Source organism: Hypanus sabinus, chromosome 22 (genome assembly GCF_030144855.1).
Source record: "Hypanus sabinus isolate sHypSab1 chromosome 22, sHypSab1.hap1, whole genome shotgun sequence".
In the NCBI taxonomy this organism is placed as follows: Eukaryota; Metazoa; Chordata; class Chondrichthyes; order Myliobatiformes; family Dasyatidae; genus Hypanus; species Hypanus sabinus.
Window position 1 is genome coordinate 3,639,760 of NC_082727.1, and position 19,587 is coordinate 3,659,346.

The following is a 19,587-nucleotide window of genomic DNA, read 5'->3' on the forward strand; positions in this document are numbered from 1 at the left end:
GAAGCAGCTGCCTAGCACTCTGAAAATTAAAATAAGTGATGCCCACAAAACAGGAGAAGGCTATAAGAAGATAGTGTTTTCAGGTAACTGTTTCCTCAGTTTGTAATGTAATTTAAGAAATGACAGTTAACAGGAATGGTGAGGTCAAATTGAGGTCTGGAAGACCAAGAAAACCTTCTGAGAGAACTGCTCATAGGATTGGTAGAAAGGCAAATCAAAACCCTTGTTTGACTGCATAAGACCTTCAGGAAGATTTAGTAGACTCTGAATTGGTGGTGCACTGTTCTACTGCGCAGCGACACCTGCACAAATATGACCTTTATGAAAGAGTCATCAGAAGAAAACCTTTCCTGCGTACTCACCACAAAATTCTAAACATGCATCTTGGAGACAAGACCTGTGGAATGATGAAGTTAAAATAGAACTTTTTGGCTGCAATGAGCAAAGGTATGTTTGGAGAAAAAAAGGTGCAGAATTTGATGAAAAGAACACCTCTCCAACTGTTAAGCACGGAGGTGGATCGATCATTCTTTGGGCTTGTGTTGCAGCCTGTGGTACGGAGAACATTTCACTGGTAGAGGGAAGAATGAATTCAATTAAATATCAGCAAATTCTGGAAGCCAACATCTGTCTGTTTTTTAAAAAAAAGCTGAAGATGAAAAGACGATGGCTTCTACAACAGGATAATGATCCTATGCATACCTCAAGATCCACAATGGACTACCTCAAGAAGCGTAAGCTGAAGGTTTTGCCATGGCCCTCACAATCCCCCAACCTAAACATCATTGAGAATCTATGGATAGACCCCAAAAGAGCAGTGCATGCTAGACAGCCCAAGAATCTCACTGAGTTAGAAGCCTTTTGCAAGAAAGAATGGGCAAAAATCCCCCAAACAAGAATTTAAAGACTCTTAGCTGGCTACAGAAAGCATTTACAAGCTGTAATACCTGCCAAAGGGGGTGTTACTAAGTACTGACCATGCAGGTTCAGGCCCTTTTCCTTTTTTGTTATTTTGAAACTGTAAAAGATGGAAATAAAAAAGTAATCTTGCTTAATATATTAAAGAAATGTGTCATCTTTAACTTTATGCCTTTTGGAAATCAGGTAATTGTTTATTTGCATAGCTATTCACAATAACAGAAATTTTGACCAGGGGTGCCCAAACTTTTGCATGCCACTGTAGATGCAGAATAACTATCTGGAGTTAGCAGAGCAATTGAGTAATGTTGGAAATGTAACACCTCTGACAAATACATATTGCATTCATAAGGGACCATTCCCTTTGGCAGCCCTGATTCACTCTGCTGTCTCTGTAACACCTTCTCCCCATGTCCTATGACACATTTCCCAGCAGTGCAGGAAAATCAACAGCCACTCTATGCTTTTATCTCTTTTCCTCACAGCATCCAGGGACCTTGAATTTCATTCCAGGTGAGCCTTCAAATCGTTTTGTTCCCCGGACCTGGAGTACCATCGCAGACTTCAAAGCTAAGTGCAATGGTGCTGCCAACATCACTACCTCTCTCCCAGAAGAGCTAAATCTTTTATATGCTCGATTCGATGTCTCCAACACTGAGCCCCTGAGGAGAGCTACCAAAGCGACCTGCACCTTGGACATCTCTGAGGTTGAAGTACGCAGGTGTTTCCAATGAGTGGTCAGTCACAAGGCTATGGGACCAAACGGCATCCCAGGATGGGTACTCAGGATGTGTGCAGCACAACTGGCAGGTGGGTTTACAGACGTTTTTAATCTCTCCCTCTCCCAGTGTAGTGTGCCCTCCTGTGGTGAACTACATATACCTGTCCGGACACTCCCCCTGCTGACTGCTCTTGTGGCTCCTCCCACAGACCCCTGTATAAAGGCGATCAAGGCCTGAGCCTGGCCTCTCAGTCTCCAGGATGTAGTATGGTGGTCACTCACTGCTTCTTCCTTCTTCCAGTCAATAAAAGCCGATATCTCGCTTTACGTCTCAGAGTGAGTTATTGATGGCGCATCACTTCCTGCTTCAAAACATCCAACATTGTCCCTATACCTAAAAGGACCAAGGTAACGTGCCTGCATGACTGGTGTCCTGTCGTACTCACCTCAATAGTAAGCAAATGCTATGAGAGGCTGGTCAACGACTACATCTGCAGCATGCTGCAACCCACACTGGATCCCCTACAGTTCACCTACCAACACAACCGATCAACAGATGACGCAATAGCCACAGCTCTACACAGCGTCCTTACTTATCTAGAGCAGAATGATTATGTGAGGATGCTGTTCTTGGACTACAGTTCAGCATTCAACACCATAATTCCCTCCAGGCTCGACAAGAAGGTCAGAGACCTCGGCCTTCACCCTGCATTGTGTACCTTGATCCTGGACTTCCTGTCAGATCGCTGGCAGTTGGTAAGAGTGAGCTCCCTCACCTCTGTCCCTCTAACCCTCAAACACAGGAGCCCCTCAGGGCTGTGTCCTAAACCCCCTCCTTTACTCCCTGTGTTTCCATGACTGTGTCACCACCCATAGCTCTAATCTGCTAATTAAATTTGCCAATGACACCACATCGATTGGTCTAATCTCAAAGCAGCCTACAGAGAAGTGATGTCAAGTAAACAACCTCTCCCTCAATGTCATAAAAACAAAGTAGCTGGTTGTGGACTACAGGAAGAATCGAGACAGGAATAAACACCTATTGACATCAATGGATCTGGGATTGAGAGGGTGAACAGCTTTAAGTTCCTTCGCATAAATATCACCGAGGATCTCATGTGTCTGTACATACCGGCTGTGTGGTGTAAAAAGCACAACAGCACCTCTGTCACCTCAGACAGTTGAGGTTTGGTATGGGCCCCTAAATCCTACAAGATTTTTACAGGGGTGCAATTGAGAGCATCCTGACTGGCTGCATCACTGCCTGGTATGGGAACTATACTTCCCTCAATCACAGGACTCTGCAGAGAGGGATGCGGACAGCCCAGCACATCTGTAGATGTGAACTTCCCACTATTCAGGATATTTACAAAGACAGGTGTGTAAAAATGGCCTGAAAGATCATTGGGGACCTGAGTCACCCCGACCACAAACTGTTCCAGCTGCTACCATCTAGAAAGTGATACTGCAGCTTAAAAGCCAAGACCAACGGGCTCCGGGACAGCTTCTTCCACCAGGCCATCAGACTGATTAACTCATGCTGATACATTGTATTTCTATGTTATATTTATTACAAATTACTATAAATTGCACATTGCATATTTAGATGGAGACGTAACATAAAGATTTCTACTCCTCATGTATATGAAGGATGTAAGTGATAAAGTCAATTCCATTCAATGTACTTCACTTGTATTTCCACCAATTTAGTGTGCTGACCTTGATGCTCACAATGTGGTCACCTCCCTACTTGGATAAGCCAAGTGTAGTTTAGTGTTCTGCAGAATGTGCTGTTGTGTGAGACTCTCAGATAATCAGCATTTCTGGCATGCTTCTTTCAGATTTCCAGCAGTTGTGTCATATTCCTCTTTAGTTCCATCCCTTCCTCACCCCTTTCTCTGCATCTTGCTTAACCATTCCCAGTTTTGTTAGGAATCTGCAACTTTAAAACTCAACTGGTTCTCTCCCTTGACAAAAACAATGAGCTGTTGAGTATTTTCAACATTTTTATTTCAGCTTTCCAGCATTTGGAAAAAGATTTCACCATTAGAGCTGGGAGGAGCTGTCCTGCCTCATTGCTGAGTTTGATCGTTAGCCTCTTTTTCATTATATCATCTGCTCTTTTATCTCTGTCCTTTTATCCAGGAACTCTGTCATTCCATCTAGTTGAAGTGGCCATCCAGTTGCAGTAATTCCACTTTAAGATACCAATAGGGACAGTGGAAATCCACATAAAAACACTGTGACAATGGAATCCACAACAATCTTTGCAGCAAAACCAAGGTTGAGCAATTAATACCACTTCCTCACCATACATAAAGTAAAATCAGGCAAAGCTTGTTTCACTTACCTGCAGGTTCTTATAATGGACTGGACTTCGGCAATGACTGGTTTTTGCAGCTTCCTCCGTAATGTAAAAGAGGCCACAGAGTTTGCAGTAAAATCCAGTTCTAGCTTCTACAAACTCAACACCTGAAAAAATGAATGCACACTGGTTACCAAGGTAGAAGAAACACAGATTCTCAAGTATCTGGATTACTCAGCACAGAAATTAATAGTCCCATTTCATCTAACTTTGAAATAGTTGGAAGGAAGTTTGGCTTTGCTTAACTCATTTCATCCAAGTTAACTATTTTGCAGGAAAACTACTTCAAAATATATCTTTCCTCAACATTCTTTCAGTAAGTTAATCCTTCATACAGAATATGGATTAATTTCAAGTTTTATGGCTGATTTTAACCAAAGTATGGCATACATTTCACATTCCTAATCTATGGAAAGAAAACTTCCAAGATAATGGAGGTAATCCCTAATGGATTCTGCTTTGCTGTAACCATGTAAACTGGGACTTCACTCAACGAATGGACGCTTGGGTGGGGCACCCATTAGAATCCATCACACTCAAGTAAAGGGTGGAGAGTAAACTGGACTCAAATAATTTCAGATAGAATTAGTGATCCAGGAATTTAACACATCCATTCGGGGATCTATTGACGTGGACCACAAGATCCCTCTGTTCCTCCAGACTGCTAGGAATTCTAACATTAACTCTGTATTCTGCCTACAAGTTGGACTTTCCAAAGTACATAACTTCAACTTTTCTGAATTAAGCTCCTTCAGCTAGATCTTTATCCTATCAAAGTCCCATTGTAACCTATGACAACCATATACACTATCCAAAACTTTGCAAAAGGAGGTTGAAATGTCAGAACAACATTGTGGGCTGAAGGATTCATACCATGTTGTACTGTTCTAGTGTATGCTCTCTCAGTACATGAATAAGGTTGTTTCAAATTTATTTCTAGGGGTGTGAAGATTACAATGCAAGTTTGTTCCATAATTTGATACAAAAAATTGGTCAAGGCAAGTAGACATTTTCAAAAGGAAATGACCGATGCATGGGATTACTGAGAAAAGATGAAAAGTGAAGATGAGGCAGAGGAGAGCCAAGTGAAGACTAAACACCTGCACTGATTAATGAGATTGAATGGCTTATTTCTGCATGGTTTATGTTAAACATAATTTTACATAAATTGACATAATTTTGTTTGTGTGTTTATAAAGCCTGAAAGAATAGCTGGATTTGGAAAATGTTATAATATATACCATGACTGGTCATGTTATATTCTTCTAAAATTTATATTAGTCAAACAAACCCGCTATAAAGCAAGAATTATCTTGACAGCTCCATATTAGTACTTACCTAGAGGAATACTAAGATTAGAGAAGACATTGTTGTGCTTCCATGGCAACTGAGTTTGTTGTATATGAGGGGGTTGTTGATTTCTTCCAGCTGGTTCTTGCATTGGTTGGCTTAGGTTTTCTGCGTTAAAAATATTAAATATCAGCACAAATATTCCTCAAGCATTCTGTTCTGTCCCTGGATCATAACAAGTCAGTAAGTGGTGCCAGATAAAAAGAGATGTATGAAAAAAATAAATTAACTTGTGTTAATGATTTTAACCCTATTATAAATTAAACTATTAAAAATGGTGAGATAAAATGACATAGTCAATATATGCTGAAAATAATAAGATTTTCCTCATATGAGATGGTTCATTTGGCATGAAACTAGCATTCTTTCGTATCTCGTACTGGTTATCCAAGCCAATCATTTAGCTGTTATGTTAAAAATTTAATCTCCTGTGGTTCAGAACTTCTTTTATTTCCACAAACGTATCTTGAAAGTGTTACAAGGGAAACCAAGCACAATGTGACATTAGTGGGAAGGCATACAGGAATGAGATAGATTGGTTGTTTGAAATGTGTTGTAACAACAACCTCACACTCAATGTCAGCAAGTCTGGGGAAATGATTATGGACTCTAGGAAGGAGGAGTTGGGAGGACACTGGGAGACTGGGAGACTGAACAGCTTCAACTTCCTTGGTGTTTGTATCTCTGAAGTTCTATCCTGAGCTCAACAATCATGAAGAAGTGACACCAGTTTGTCTGATCCATTAGAAGTTTGAGGAGATTTGGCATATCACCAAAGATTCCTACAGCTTCTTATTGAAGTATAGTGGAGAGCATTCTGACTGGTTGCATCGCAGCTTGGTATGGATGCTCCAATGTCCAGGATCACCAAACTGCAGAGGGCTGTAGAATCAGGCATCTCGATCAGTGAGGACATCAACAAAAGGACCCTCATCATCACTACAAGCACTCTTGGACCATAAAGCAACTAATTGGATATCACAGAATTCAGTCATAATAAATCTGATTCAATGCCTGCCGAGGATGCACTATAGTGCAACCACCACGAAGGTTTTAAAGAGGAAAGATAAGCTTTATTTGTCACATCCATCAAAACATTGAAGCATACAGTGAATTGCATTGTCTGCTTTAGTTCAAGTTCAAGTTTATTGCATTCAACCACACATGAATACAGCCAAACAAAACAGCATTACTCTGGGACCAAAGTGCAACAGTAATTCACGGCACAAGACACATATAAAATCAATCAGAAAAATGCAATCACACAAAAAATATAGTCCAAGTCCCTGAGTCCATGCATGTTGCAGCAGCCTGCAGTCAAACATAATATATCGTCTTCAAGCAGCATTGACTCTAGCACGCATGCCACACCACACTGCCTGTAGCACTCTAGAGTAGAGCACCAATTCTAATGCCTTTCTCCTGGGCGGCTACAAAAAAGTGACACGTGGCTTGAGGTCTGGTCCTCGCTACAACAAAGATCACACAGTTCCCTGCAGTTCACCAATAAACTAGTGAATCAGACTTTTATCATTCTGTATTAACAAACATCCAACAGGGTCTTGCAATCACAAAAAAGCGACAGTGATAACCACTCACTGTTAGACTGGACATCTCCTTCATGCATCCACTCCGAACCCTTTCTGAAGCAGGCAGCAGTATGATCCACACCAAGCCCAGCTCCTTCAGTTTCTCCATCAGCGAGCAATTTGCTGATGGGGTAGATCTGCAGTAGTTTAAGTTCTTAAAAAATACTCTTAGAAAAGACAATAACTCCTATTGTTGGCCCCATAGAAGTTTCTGCATCTGAGCATGCCGCCATTTTACTGGATGTCAATGACCAACACACTCTATATAATTGCTGGGGTCAGATCACAAGTGTCAGCATGGTTAGCCCATACATCTTCGAAGTATGAGAGGAAACTCATGTGGTCACAGGGAGATATGGATAGTGGTGGAGTTGAATCTCAATTGCTGACCTATAAAGAGTTACATTAGCCACTAAGCCTTCATGCCATGTGGGAGGGGATCACAGTCTAAGGTTCTATGAGGGGCTGGGACTTGTGTAACAGTCTCTCAAATGCTAAACAAGTGCACTGTTTAAGGTGCAAACATATGTGGCATTGTAAGTGTACAATGAAAATAAATAAAGATATGTACTGATTGTATTTTCTGTATTTTTAAATAAAAACGGTGGATATGGGTATAATGGTGGCCTTCCAAAGAGAACTAGATGATTATCTATTGAAGGATAACTTATAGGTTTACGAAGAAGGAGATGGGAATGGACTAATTAACTTGCTCTTCAAAAGGGCCAATTCAGTTAGAATCAGCCTTCTGATCTTCTGCTTTATTGTTCTTCTATCAGTGAAAATAGATTTAAGACAAATTTTGAAGAATTTAATGGAGCTGGGAAGGCACTCGATGTTAAGGTAAGGAGATGCAAGGCTAGAGGCAAGCAGGTTTGTCAGATGATTGAGGAGTTATTGGGCTAAGGAAGGAAGAATATATAAGACTTTTGCAGTTAGGGAACCAGGGTCAAGGATAGAAATGAATTGTACTTGGTGCAAGATGGATAAGAATCTGTGAACTTAATTTCAAGAGAATATGACCAGGATATGGAATAATATAATTGAGTTTGTAGCTAAAGATTAAAATTTCAGCTGAAAACATGAACTGGGAGGGAGGCATACAAAGCCACAACTTGATCCCAAAGATGAAATTGTTTGGAAGTCATTTTCAGGTCTTTTAGGCTAATAGCATGCGTTAGCCTGACAAAGTAAGAGCAATGATGATAATTTATTCCAAATCAAGGCTTAGGATTTCTGTATGTTTACCTGAATGAAGCTGCAGGAATCCAGAAATTGTTTTATTGCCTTTCAATGTTGTTAAAATAGCTTTGTATTTCACCCTAAAGGTGTTTGTGAAAGTTTCCTGAAGATTCAAGAGCTCAAATTCAAGATTTATAAAACAGCTTTGTTTGGTGTACTATTTCAGCTTCAACATTGTATTTTTATGATTTTCTGCATGTTCTAGCTGCCAGCCTTTAACCTCATGGTATGATTATTGAAGATATGTGCTCTGAAAGATTCTTCCAACTGCATAAAAGGCTGCTGGGAGTGTTGAAACTGAGTGAATGGATAATGGTGAGAACTGAATAGAGAGTGCTCTCAGGGATTCAGAAGAGTTTGAATAACTAGGAAAGAAAAGTTCCTGAAGGATCTATGTGCTGTGTGCAAGAGGGCAATAAGAAAGCTCTAAGCTCTTCTTTCAGATGGTTGTTAGGTAGGTTCCTCTCAGGAAAATATTTCTGTGTGATTTAGTATGGAAAATCAAAAGTTATTTGCAAGAGAGTTGAGTGAGAAGTCAGGAAGACTAAAGATAGGCAGGGTTGTAAAGAGAGCTGTTGGCACATTGGCCTTCATAAAGTTTAATATTGAGTACAACAGTTAGGATGTTATTTTGAAGTTGCATAAGACATCTGTAAGGCCTAATTTGGAGTATTATGTGAAGTTACTGGTCACCTACCTATGGGAAAGATATCAATAAGACTGAAAGAATACAAAAAAAATTTACAGGAATGTTGCCAAGACTTGAGGACCTGAGTTATAGGCAATGGTTGAATAGGTTAGGACTTTATTCCCTGGAGTGTAGGAGAGTGAGTGGAGATTTGATAGAGTGATACAGAATTAAGAAGGGTATAGACAGGGAAAATGCAAGCAAGCTTTTCCAAGTTGAAGATCAAGTTCAGCTTATTGTCATTCAACAATATACATGTATACTGCCAAGCGAAACAGTGTTCCTCCAAACCAAGGTGCCAAACACAGTACATATAACTCACGCACAATACACATAAAGTAATATTACCACAAAAAATTAATAAATAATAAGGTGCATATATGATACGTTAACAGAATAATGGTACTGGAGCTTCATATGTGATGAGTCCTGGGTTGTGGCAGGAGTTCAGTAGTTTTTATGGTCTGGGGGAGGAAGCTATTTCCCATCTTAATAGTTCTTGTCGGAGGACATTAACGCCACTGACTTGGTTTGAGACAAGAACTAGAGGTTATAGGTTAAGGGGGAAAGCTTCTTCACTCAGAGGTTGGTGAGAGTGTGAAACAAGCTGCCAGTGTAAGTGATGGATGCAGTATTGATTTCAACATTTAAGTAAAATTTGGACAAGTACGTGGATGGGAGGGGTATAGAGGGCTGTGGTACAGGTGCAGGTAATTGGGACTAGATAGAATAATAGACCAGGATGGACTATATGGGCTGAAGGAACTGTTTCTGTGCTGTAGTGCTCTATGAGTCTATGACTGTAAAATTTTAAGAGAAGCAATTAGCATCATGTACCTCCACTGATTCCTTCTGGATACTGTTTCTTGATTTCAGTTGTTTCTGGACTTCTGATACTGATGCTTGCCAATGCTTGTTCTGTTCTTGGAGGTTCTGCCCCTTCACTTGAAGAATGTTCCTGTTGTTGATTCACATCATTTTCACACGACTCAGTAGGTCTGCACTGATTTTCTGCATCTAGTTGGTCAATGGATTCATTTTCAGTCAACAATTTGCCCGTCTCACAGCTTTGATAATCCACAGGCCGCTGCAGTTCTTTGTCAGCAATCTGTTGCATTTCATTCATTGAATTAGACACTAATTCTGAATGGTTCTCAGATTCCATGTTGAGACGATCACTCCCTGGAGAAAGGGTTGGACTCATTGATTTTGGATCTCGAGGTGAAGAGTTCTGAAGGTTTTCACTGGGATGTCCGCAGTCAATAACTGTCTCTTTTACTATTAGGTTATCAATACTCGCTTCCATTTCCCCATCCTGTTCAGTTTGAATATGCTCACTCTCCTGGATCTCAGCAGCCTCCTGTTGGACCTCCATCAAATGTTCTTCCTCTCCTCCCACCTCATCCACAGTGACAAACTCCTCCAAGCTGCCAGAATACCATGCATCACCTTCAGTCTCACTTCCACTCTCAGATGTGCTCTGTTTGCAAATTTTGACATAAAAATCATTAAACATCATGCCAGGTAGCATGTCATATAGGAGAACTAAAAGATAGCAGGTTGAGAACAATGTCCATTGCTCTGCAATGAGTTCCTGATCATAGTTATATTCAGCACTTCTCTGTGAAGGGTGGGGGTTGGTACTCCCTCAGACTGATAAATAATTTGATATTCTCATTCTGTATGACCTTGAAGGAGGTCTAGCAGAAGATCTGTGGAGCTATTAATGTCAAACCCATGATTCATGGAAAACAATGGAATGGAACAGATCAGAAGGTGGCGATAACTTAGGAAAAGAAGCTGGGCAAATGGTGGAAATGTGGCAACGAACACATTAGAAACAGTGACCATAACTCTAAGTTTCAACATGATTGTGAAAAGGTTTTGCTCTCAAGTTAGGGTTTTGAATTGGGGTATTTCAATAGCATAAGAATGAACTTGGTGAAAGTAGACTAGGAGCAGATGTTTAGATAAAACAACTGCAACTAGGAGTGTCTTAAAGAGAGTAAGAGTATAGAGCCAACAGGGACAAAGGAAAAGATGGCAATATAATGGAACTCTTGAGAAATACACTGTAGAGTGTGTCATTAAGTACTTTAGAAAGAATAAGGAGGGCAAAATGGGGTTATGAAGTAGATTTAGCAAGTAAGATTTTAAGGAATCCCTAACAATCTATAAGCATATCAGCAGCAATAGGATAGCCAGGAAAAGGATGAATTCTCTTGTGACCATAGGGGCAATCTATGTGTGAAGCCAGTTGAAGTTGTCCAAAATTAATTCACCAAGGAGAAGTACCTGGAAGGATCCAAATTCAGGGAAGAGTACATACATAATTTGGTCTGGTCAATATTAAGAAGGAGGACATTTAGCTGTTACGGGGTGCCTCGGAGTTGGTTGAAATCTATCCCAATTTCTATGGGAAGCAAGGGAAAAGATGGCTGGGGCATTGACAGAGATTTTTTGCTCCTTTGTTAGTCTAAGGGGTTTGCAGAAGACTGGAGAGAAAGCTAATATTATTCTCAATATTTAGAAAGGTATCAAGGATAAGCCAGGCTACTACAGGCCAATGAACCTGTTACCTGGAAGGGAAATTATTGCAGAAAATCCAAAGAAACAGGATTTATGTATATATTGAAAAGGCGGTGGTTGATCAGGGTTAATCAGAATACCTCTGTGTGGAGGAATTCCTGCCTGACTATGTTGGTTGCTATTTTGAGGAGATAGGTGAAGGTATAGTGGGCTTTTAGTAAGGCATTTGACAGTCCCCACATTTGAGACTGGTCCACCAGTTTAAGGCAACTGGGATTCAAGGCAAGTTATATAACCATATAACAATTACAGCACAGAAACAGGCCATCTCAGCCCTTCCAGTCCATGCTGAACGCTTACTCTCACCTAATCCCACTGACCGTACTCAGCCCATAACCCTCCATTCCTTTCCTGTCCATATACCTATCCAATTTTACTTTAAATGACAATACCAAACCTGCCTCTACCACTTCTACTGGAAGCTCGTTCCACACAGCTACCACTCTCTGAGTAAAGAAATTCCCCCTTGTGTTATCCTTAAACTTTTGCCCCCTAACTCTCAACTCAGAAGTTGATTTAGGAGATCCCAAATTGTCTTGCTGATAGGAGGCAGTGGATACAAAAACTGTTATTCTGATTGAATCCTGGGATTGGCACTGGGACCCTTTAGTTTATGATATATATTAATGACTTGGATGTGTATCTATACAGACGATGCAAAAGATGGTAATGTAGTCGGATAATGCAAAGATAGGTGGAGAGGCAGATAGCGTAGAGGAAGCGGGGTGTCTGCAGAAGGACATGGACAGATTGGGAGAAAGAGCAAAGAAGTGGCAGATGGACTACAGTGTAGAGAAATGCATGCTCATACACTTTGGTGGAAGGAATAAAGGCATAGACTATTTTCTAAGTGGGTAGAAAATTTAAAAATCAGATGTGTAAGGGGACTTGGGAGTCCTCGTACAGTGTTCCCTAAAGTTTAACTGGCAGCTTGAGTCGGTGCTGAGGAAGGCAAATGCAATCTTAGTATTCATTTTGAGAGGACTAGGATATAAAATCAAAGCTGTAATGCTGAGGCTTTTTTAAGGCATCGATCAGACCACTTGGAGTATTGTGAGCAGTTTTGGGGCCCTTATCCAAGAAAGGATATGCTGGCATTGGAGAGGGTCCAGAGGAAATTTGCAAGAATGATCCCAGGAATGAAAAGGTTAATATATGAGGAACGGTTTGATAGCTCTGGGTCGGTACTCACTGGAGATTAGAAGAATGAGAGGGGATCTCATTGAAACCTTTCGAATATTGAAAGGGCTAGAGAGAGTGTGTGTGGAGAGAATGTTTCCTATAGTGCATGAGTCTAGGACCAAAGGGTACAACCTCAGAATTTAGGGTCATCCATTTAGAACAGAGATGAGAAGGAATTTGTTTAGCCAGAGGGTGGTGAATCTGTGGAACTCATTGACACAGATACCTGTGCAGACCAGTTCACTGGGTCTATTTAAGATGGAGGTTGATAGGTTCTTGATTAATTAAGGTGACAAAGGTTATGGGGAGAAGGCAGGAGAATGGGGATGAGAGGGATAATAAATCAGCCATGATAGAATGGCAGAGCAGACCTGATGGGCCAAATAGACTAATTCTTCTCCTATGTTTTATGGTTTTATCATCACACATATGGTTTTTTCTAAGGCTTCTGAAGGATATAGATTAGATGGAAAGTTAAGCAGAACATTGACAGATGGAATTTAATCCCAACAGTTGTGAGTTGATGCATTTTGGGAAGTCAAAGGGGATATACCTTTACAGCAAATAGTAGTTGCTAAGGAATATAGTTGAACAGAATCATAGTTCCTGAAAATGTAGGTAGTAGGATAGTGAAGAAGGTACATGACTTACTTGTCTTCATTGGTCAACCAGTGGTTCCCAACCTTTTTACTGCCGTGGGCCAATACCATTAAGTAAGGACTCTGTGGATCCCAGATTGGGGAACTCATGGTATATAGAACTCCTGGTACTTACAGAAGTTGTGAAGTTATTTTGCAACTTTGCAAAATACTGGTCAGACTGCATTTTGAGTAATGTGTACACTGCTAATCTCCACATGATAGAAAGGATATAGTTGCACAGAAGAGTGCACTGGAGATTCACCAGAATGTTGCCTGAGTTGGAGGACTCTAATTATGGGGAGAGATTGAGTAGGCTCAGCTGGTTTTCAATAGATTTAAGGATGATGGGGTGTGATCTCATAGAGGTGTATAAAATTATGATTCATAGATAAGGTAGATAGAATATTTTCCTCATGGTGTAGATATCCAAAATAAGAAGGCATAGGTTCTAGAGGAAGAAGTTTTAAAGGGGATTTGACACAGAGAGTTGCTGAGATCCAGAACTTGTCACCAAAGGAGGTGGTGGAATCAGATACGGACCTTATGTAGGCAAATAGTAAACAATGTAGATGGGCAAAAAGATCAGCACGGACATGGTGGTGTGAAGAGATGATTTCAGGCTTTTGTAAAATATGAGCTAGTAAAAGCAAATAATTTTTATACTTATTTGATGATTTTACATTAATTAGACAGTAAACAGAATATGCATTTTATTCATATTTATGCTGATTATGCAAAAAGATGATTCCCCCAAAGCTGGATACCCTCCCTAGTGGTTAATATAACTAACAGCATGCTCATATGTAACTCTGTGATCATAAATATTCTATATTTAACAAATGCCGCCTATATGACACAGCACATCCAGGAGCAATGAACGGACCCTTTCATGAAGTTGATCAGGACATTGCCTTGCATTAGGAATTTGATCAAGAACTTTGCTCCATGTTATGTTCCCTAGCTTTTAATGTTCCACTCCACATCTCTTTCTTGAGCAAGAAGATAAACAAACCAGTACTTGCCCACATCCTTTTAAGTTTCATTTGCATCACAACGCCAGCCTCATCTACTTGGCCTCTAATTTCCTCAAATATTGATGGCCCAAGACACATGCATTTCTTCCTAATCTAAATCAAGAAATATCACATGGGGAATCAAATGCTTATGCCCAATGACATCTTATAGCAGAGTTCCAAACAATCACTTCTGAATGCTACATCTAAATATTGAAGTGATCACCAGATTGTACCTGTTCCTTTGTGCTTCTTTCTGTCTCTGGTTCTGGAAGCCTACTGCTCCTGGGAGATGAACGTTTTTTCGAAGAACATTGACTATTTTCTTCATCGACCTGCAATCGCAGCAAGAATGAGTTTGCAACATTGAACCTGTCTTGAGCAGCAATAAAGTACAATGTAAAATTATCTGGGGCTCAGAGTTAGACATCTAGCCTCAGGCAGAAGGTTCTAGTTTCAAATTTCACTTCACATTCTGGCGGACACCAGATTGCAATGCTGAAAGAGATGTTGGAGATGTTTACTCAGGAGTGTAAGAGATCCAATGGCATGATTGTGAAAAAGGTCTCTGGAACTCTGGCCCTCAAACATCACTAATAAAGAAGAATCATAAGTAAACAAACATCCTTGCTATAGTGAGGCGACCAGAACTGGAGACAGTACTCCAAGTGTAGCCTAACTAGAGTTTTATAGAGCTGCATCATTACATCGCATCTCTTAAACTCTATGAATTGACTTATGAAAGTTAACACCCCATAAGCTTTCTTAACTACCCTATCTACCTGTGAGGCAACTTTCAGGGATCTGTGGACATGTACCGCCAGATCCCTCTGCTCCTCGACACTACCAAGTATCCTGCCATTTACTTTGTACTCTCCCTTGGACTTCGTCCTTCCAAAGTGTACCACCTCACACTTCTTCGGGTTGAACTCCATCTGCCACTGCTCAGCCCACTTCTGCATCCTATCAATGTCTCTCTGCAATCTTTGACAATCCTCTACACTATCTACAACACCATCACCCTTTGTGTCATCTGCAAACTTGAAAACCCACCCTTCTACCCCCACATCCAGGTCGTTAATAAAAATCATGAAAAGTAGAGGTCCCAGAACAGATGCTTGTGGGACACCACTAGTCACAACCCTCCAATCTGAATGTACTTCCTCCACCACAACCCTCTGCCTTCTGCAGGCAAGCCAATTCTGAATCCTCCTGGCCAAACTTCCCTGGATCCCATGCCTTCTGACTTTCTGAATAAACCTACCATGTGGAACTTTGTCAAATGCCTTACTAAAATCCATGTAGATCACATCCACTGCACTACCTTCATCTATATGCCTGGTCACCTCCTCAAAGAACTCTATCAGGCTTGTTAGGCATGATCTGCCCTTCACAAAACCATGCTGTCTGTCCCTGATCAGACCATGGTTCTCTAAATGCCCATAGATCCTATCTCTAAGAATCTTTTCCAACAGCTCTCCCCCCACAGACGTAAGGCTCACTGGTCTATAACTACCCGGACTATCCCTACTACCCTTTTTGAACAAGGGGACAACATTCGCCTCCCTCCAATCCTCCGGTACCATTCCTGTGGACAATGAGGACATAAAGATCCTAGCCAGAGGCCTCTTCCCTCGCCTCGTGGAGCAGCCTGGGGAATATGCTGTCAGGCCCCAGGGTCTTATTCATCCTAATGTATTTCAACAACTCCAACTCCTCCTCTCCCTTAATATCAACATGCTCCAGAACATCAACCTCACTCATATTGTCCTCACCGTCATCAAGTTCCCTCTCATTGGTGAATACCGAAGAGAAGTATTCATTGAGGACCTCGCTCACTTCCACAGCCTCCAGGCACATCTTCCCACTTTTATCTCTAATCGGTCCTACCTTTACTCCTGTCATCCTTTTGTTCTTCACATAATTGAAGAATGCCTTGGGGTTTTCCTTTGCCCTACTCGCCAAGGCCTCATGCCCCCTTCTTGCTCTTCTCAGACCCTTCTTAAGCTCCTTTCTTGCATCTGATGTATGCTGCCTTCTTCCACCTGACTAGATTTTCCACTTCACTTGTCACCCATGGTTCCTTTATCCTACTATTCTTTATCTTCCTCACCGGGACAAATTTATCCCTAACATCCTGCAGAAGATCCTTAAACATCGACCACATGTACATAGTACATTTTCCTGCAAAAACATCATCCCAATTCACACCCGCAAGTTCCAGCCTTATAGCCTCATAATTTGCCCTTCCCCAATTAAAAATTTTCCTGTCCTCTCTGATTCTATCCTTTTCCATGATAATGCTAAAGGTCAGGGAGCGGTGATCACTGTCCCCCAGATGCTCACCCACTGAGAGATCTGTGACCTGACCCGGTTCGTTACCTAATACTAGATCCATTATGGCATTCCCTCTAGTCGGCCTGTAAACATACTGTGACAGGAATCCATCCTGGACACACTTAACAAACTCTGCCCCATCTAAACCCTTGGAACTAAACAAGTGCCAATCTATACTGGGGAAGTTAAAGTCACCCATGATAACAGCCCTGTTATTTTTGCACCTTTCCAAAATCTGCCTCCCATCGTGGGAGATATTGGAACATCAGAAACAGCAGATCCGCTGTTGCGAGCTCTGCACTTGGTGAATCATGTTCTCTGTTGTTGCTGATTCTCTGACAGGAGAACTTGGAACAAAAAGCAGCATGACAGACTTTTAGTACTGTAAATCAATGAATTGTTTTGTTAAGTCTCCCCTCTCACTGTGAAAGGGGGCACCTCTTTTTTCCCTTTAATGGGGTGGGGAGAGGGAGAGAGAGCATTTTGTTGTACTGCATCTCATAGTCTTTATCGGGGGCTTTGCTATTGCTTGCTTGGTTTGTGGAGGGTGATGCTTTTTGCAGAAATGGTGGGTGGGGGGACGGTCGATGCTTTGCTAATGCTTGTGTGTGGGGGGCTTTGGGGTTCTAATATTTTAACACTCATTCTTTAGAGCAATCCTCTGTTTTCATGGATGTCTGTGAAGAACAAAAATTTCATGATGTATGTTGTATCATTCTCCGATATTAAATGGAATAACAGAACTTTAAAAATAAATAGAACAGTGCAGCCCTGTACAAGGACCTTCTGCCCATGATGTTGTGCTGACCATTTAATCTACTCTGGGGTCAAACTAATCCTTCCCTCTCACATAACCCTCCATTTTTCTTTCCTCTATGTGCTAATCTAAGGATCTCTTAAATGTCTCTTAAAGTAACTGCCTGTACCACCTTCCCTGGCAGCACGTTCCTCACACCCATCATCTCTGTGTGAGAAAACCCAAACCTACCTCTGCCATCCCCTCTATACTTTGCTCCAGTCTTCTTAAGATTACAGCTCCTCATGTTGTGCATTACCACCCGGGACAAAGACTCTGGCTGTCCACTTTTCATATTGTACACCAAGATGATCTTTTGGGAGTTTTGCTATGTGAATATTGGCTGCTGAAATTTGTACATTACGCTTCAAAATTAATTATTTAATTCTAAAGTGCTCTTGAATATCAGAAGGTTCTCAATAAATGCAAGTATTTCATTAATTGAGGAGTCTCCACTGCATAAAATGAGCTTTGTGGCAGCTCTGCTTTGATTCTAATCAGATAAAGTGGCTCAGACTGACTGAGGAAGTGGAAGTGGAACAAAAACAATGCACCACTGAAGCTGTGTCTATAGGGCATTATTGGGGAACTGAAAGATGAGTTTTGTTTCACCTAATGACACTATTTTAGATCAGAGAGCCTGAAAGAACAACTGTTTCCATTTCCCTGTTGCCACCCACATGGGCACATGACTAGAAATATCAAAATATTTTACATAAGAATCTGTCTTTGGAAAACATTAAAGCAAATACTAGAAGAAAGGGTAAATACTGTTATTCCAAACTATTCTTCTCGTCTCATTTTTACAACTTGCAGGTATATGAGGTTAAGAAAAATATTCAGAGCATTTTAAATGTATTATATTCATGTGGTGTTTGCACTTGATTCATTTATCTGATGAGAAGGAATGGAGAACCATTGAAGATGTTACATTAAACAATCCAATAAATATAAATACAGTCCAGATCCATTTTTGCAACATCTGTTGTTAAAATGACAGTATCCAATGATCATCACAGCCCCTACTGAACAACAATGCAAATGTATCTATCCCCAGGGTTGAGAATGCCTTCATTTGATGAATTTGCAGAGATCATTGTATATACACTACATCCTTGGAAACCCACCACAAATGGGACTTTACCAGAAAAATAAAAGACAACAGTGACTGATTTTTTTAATTCACTGCCAGGAGAATGGTATGTAATTTTTGTTTTTAATTTAGAGATTCAGCACAGCTTAGGCCAGTCTGATACCTGGAACTGTGCAGCCAGCAACCCACACAGGAAAATTTACAATGACCAATTAACCAACTAACCAGGACATCCTTGGACTATAGGAGAAATGAATGTATTCCTCAGGGCGGGTGTAGAAACTCCTTTCAGAGAATGCTGGGATTGGTCTCTGAACTCTGACGACCTGTACTAGCATTGCACCAACTATTGTGGTGTCCTTGTACTTGGAGTCATAAACTTCATGCAGCAAATGCCTGATCAAGTTCACATAGCCCTCGCTAATGCTCCCGTGATGGACGATAGGGAGCTTGCTAAAATGGCTGATAGTCCACACTCAGCTGGGCAGCAGTGCATTATTGCACCTCCTTTCTCTACCTCAATAAGCCCAGTCAGCAAGGCCCCCAACATAAGGACTCCTGAGGCTGCAAAACAAATGACACCGGGTTCGTGTTTTTACCATGCTCACTTTGGTACAAATGCTAGGAATTGCCAACTGCCTTGTAGCTTCAACAGTGCCAGCACATCGGACATCAGAGGTCTGAGAACACCGTGGGTTCCAGCTGCCCGGGTCATCTACTGTTCATTACAGACACCCTTTCAGGGCAACTCTTCCTGTGTGACAGGAGCTCAAGTGAGTGTGCTGACGGCATCACCTATTGATGAGAAAGCAAGAGCGACAAGTCCTCACCAGAGGCTGCCAATGGCAGCATGATCCAGACTTACAGGACCCAATGGGTGATGCTCTGCTTCAGTGGGCGACATTACACATGGGACTTCATCCTGGCTAGAGTGGCCAGACCTCTGGTCAGTGCAGATTTCCTGTGTGCCCAAGGACTGTTAGTTGATCCTTAGAACTGCCAGCTTGTGAATGTCAAGGACTTTGGGTTGTTACCCTGCTCCCCCAGTAAGTTCCCACAATGT

General features: G+C 41.3%; 1 protein-coding gene across 1 annotated transcript in view; it reads right to left on the reverse strand.

The window, feature by feature from the left end:
* The window catches only part of rbm20 (RNA binding motif protein 20), a 256,536-nt gene that overhangs the window by 15,590 nt on the left and 221,359 nt on the right, over positions 1 to 19,587 (reverse strand). Inside the window, exons 10-13 of the mRNA XM_059948087.1 lie at positions 14,535 to 14,633; positions 9,711 to 10,353; positions 5,343 to 5,462; positions 3,990 to 4,111 (exon numbers count right to left, since the gene is read on the reverse strand). Coding sequence (XP_059804070.1) covers positions 3,990 to 4,111; positions 5,343 to 5,462; positions 9,711 to 10,353; positions 14,535 to 14,633 — 984 coding nt within the window. The remainder of the gene's footprint in view (positions 1 to 3,989; positions 4,112 to 5,342; positions 5,463 to 9,710; positions 10,354 to 14,534; positions 14,634 to 19,587) is intronic.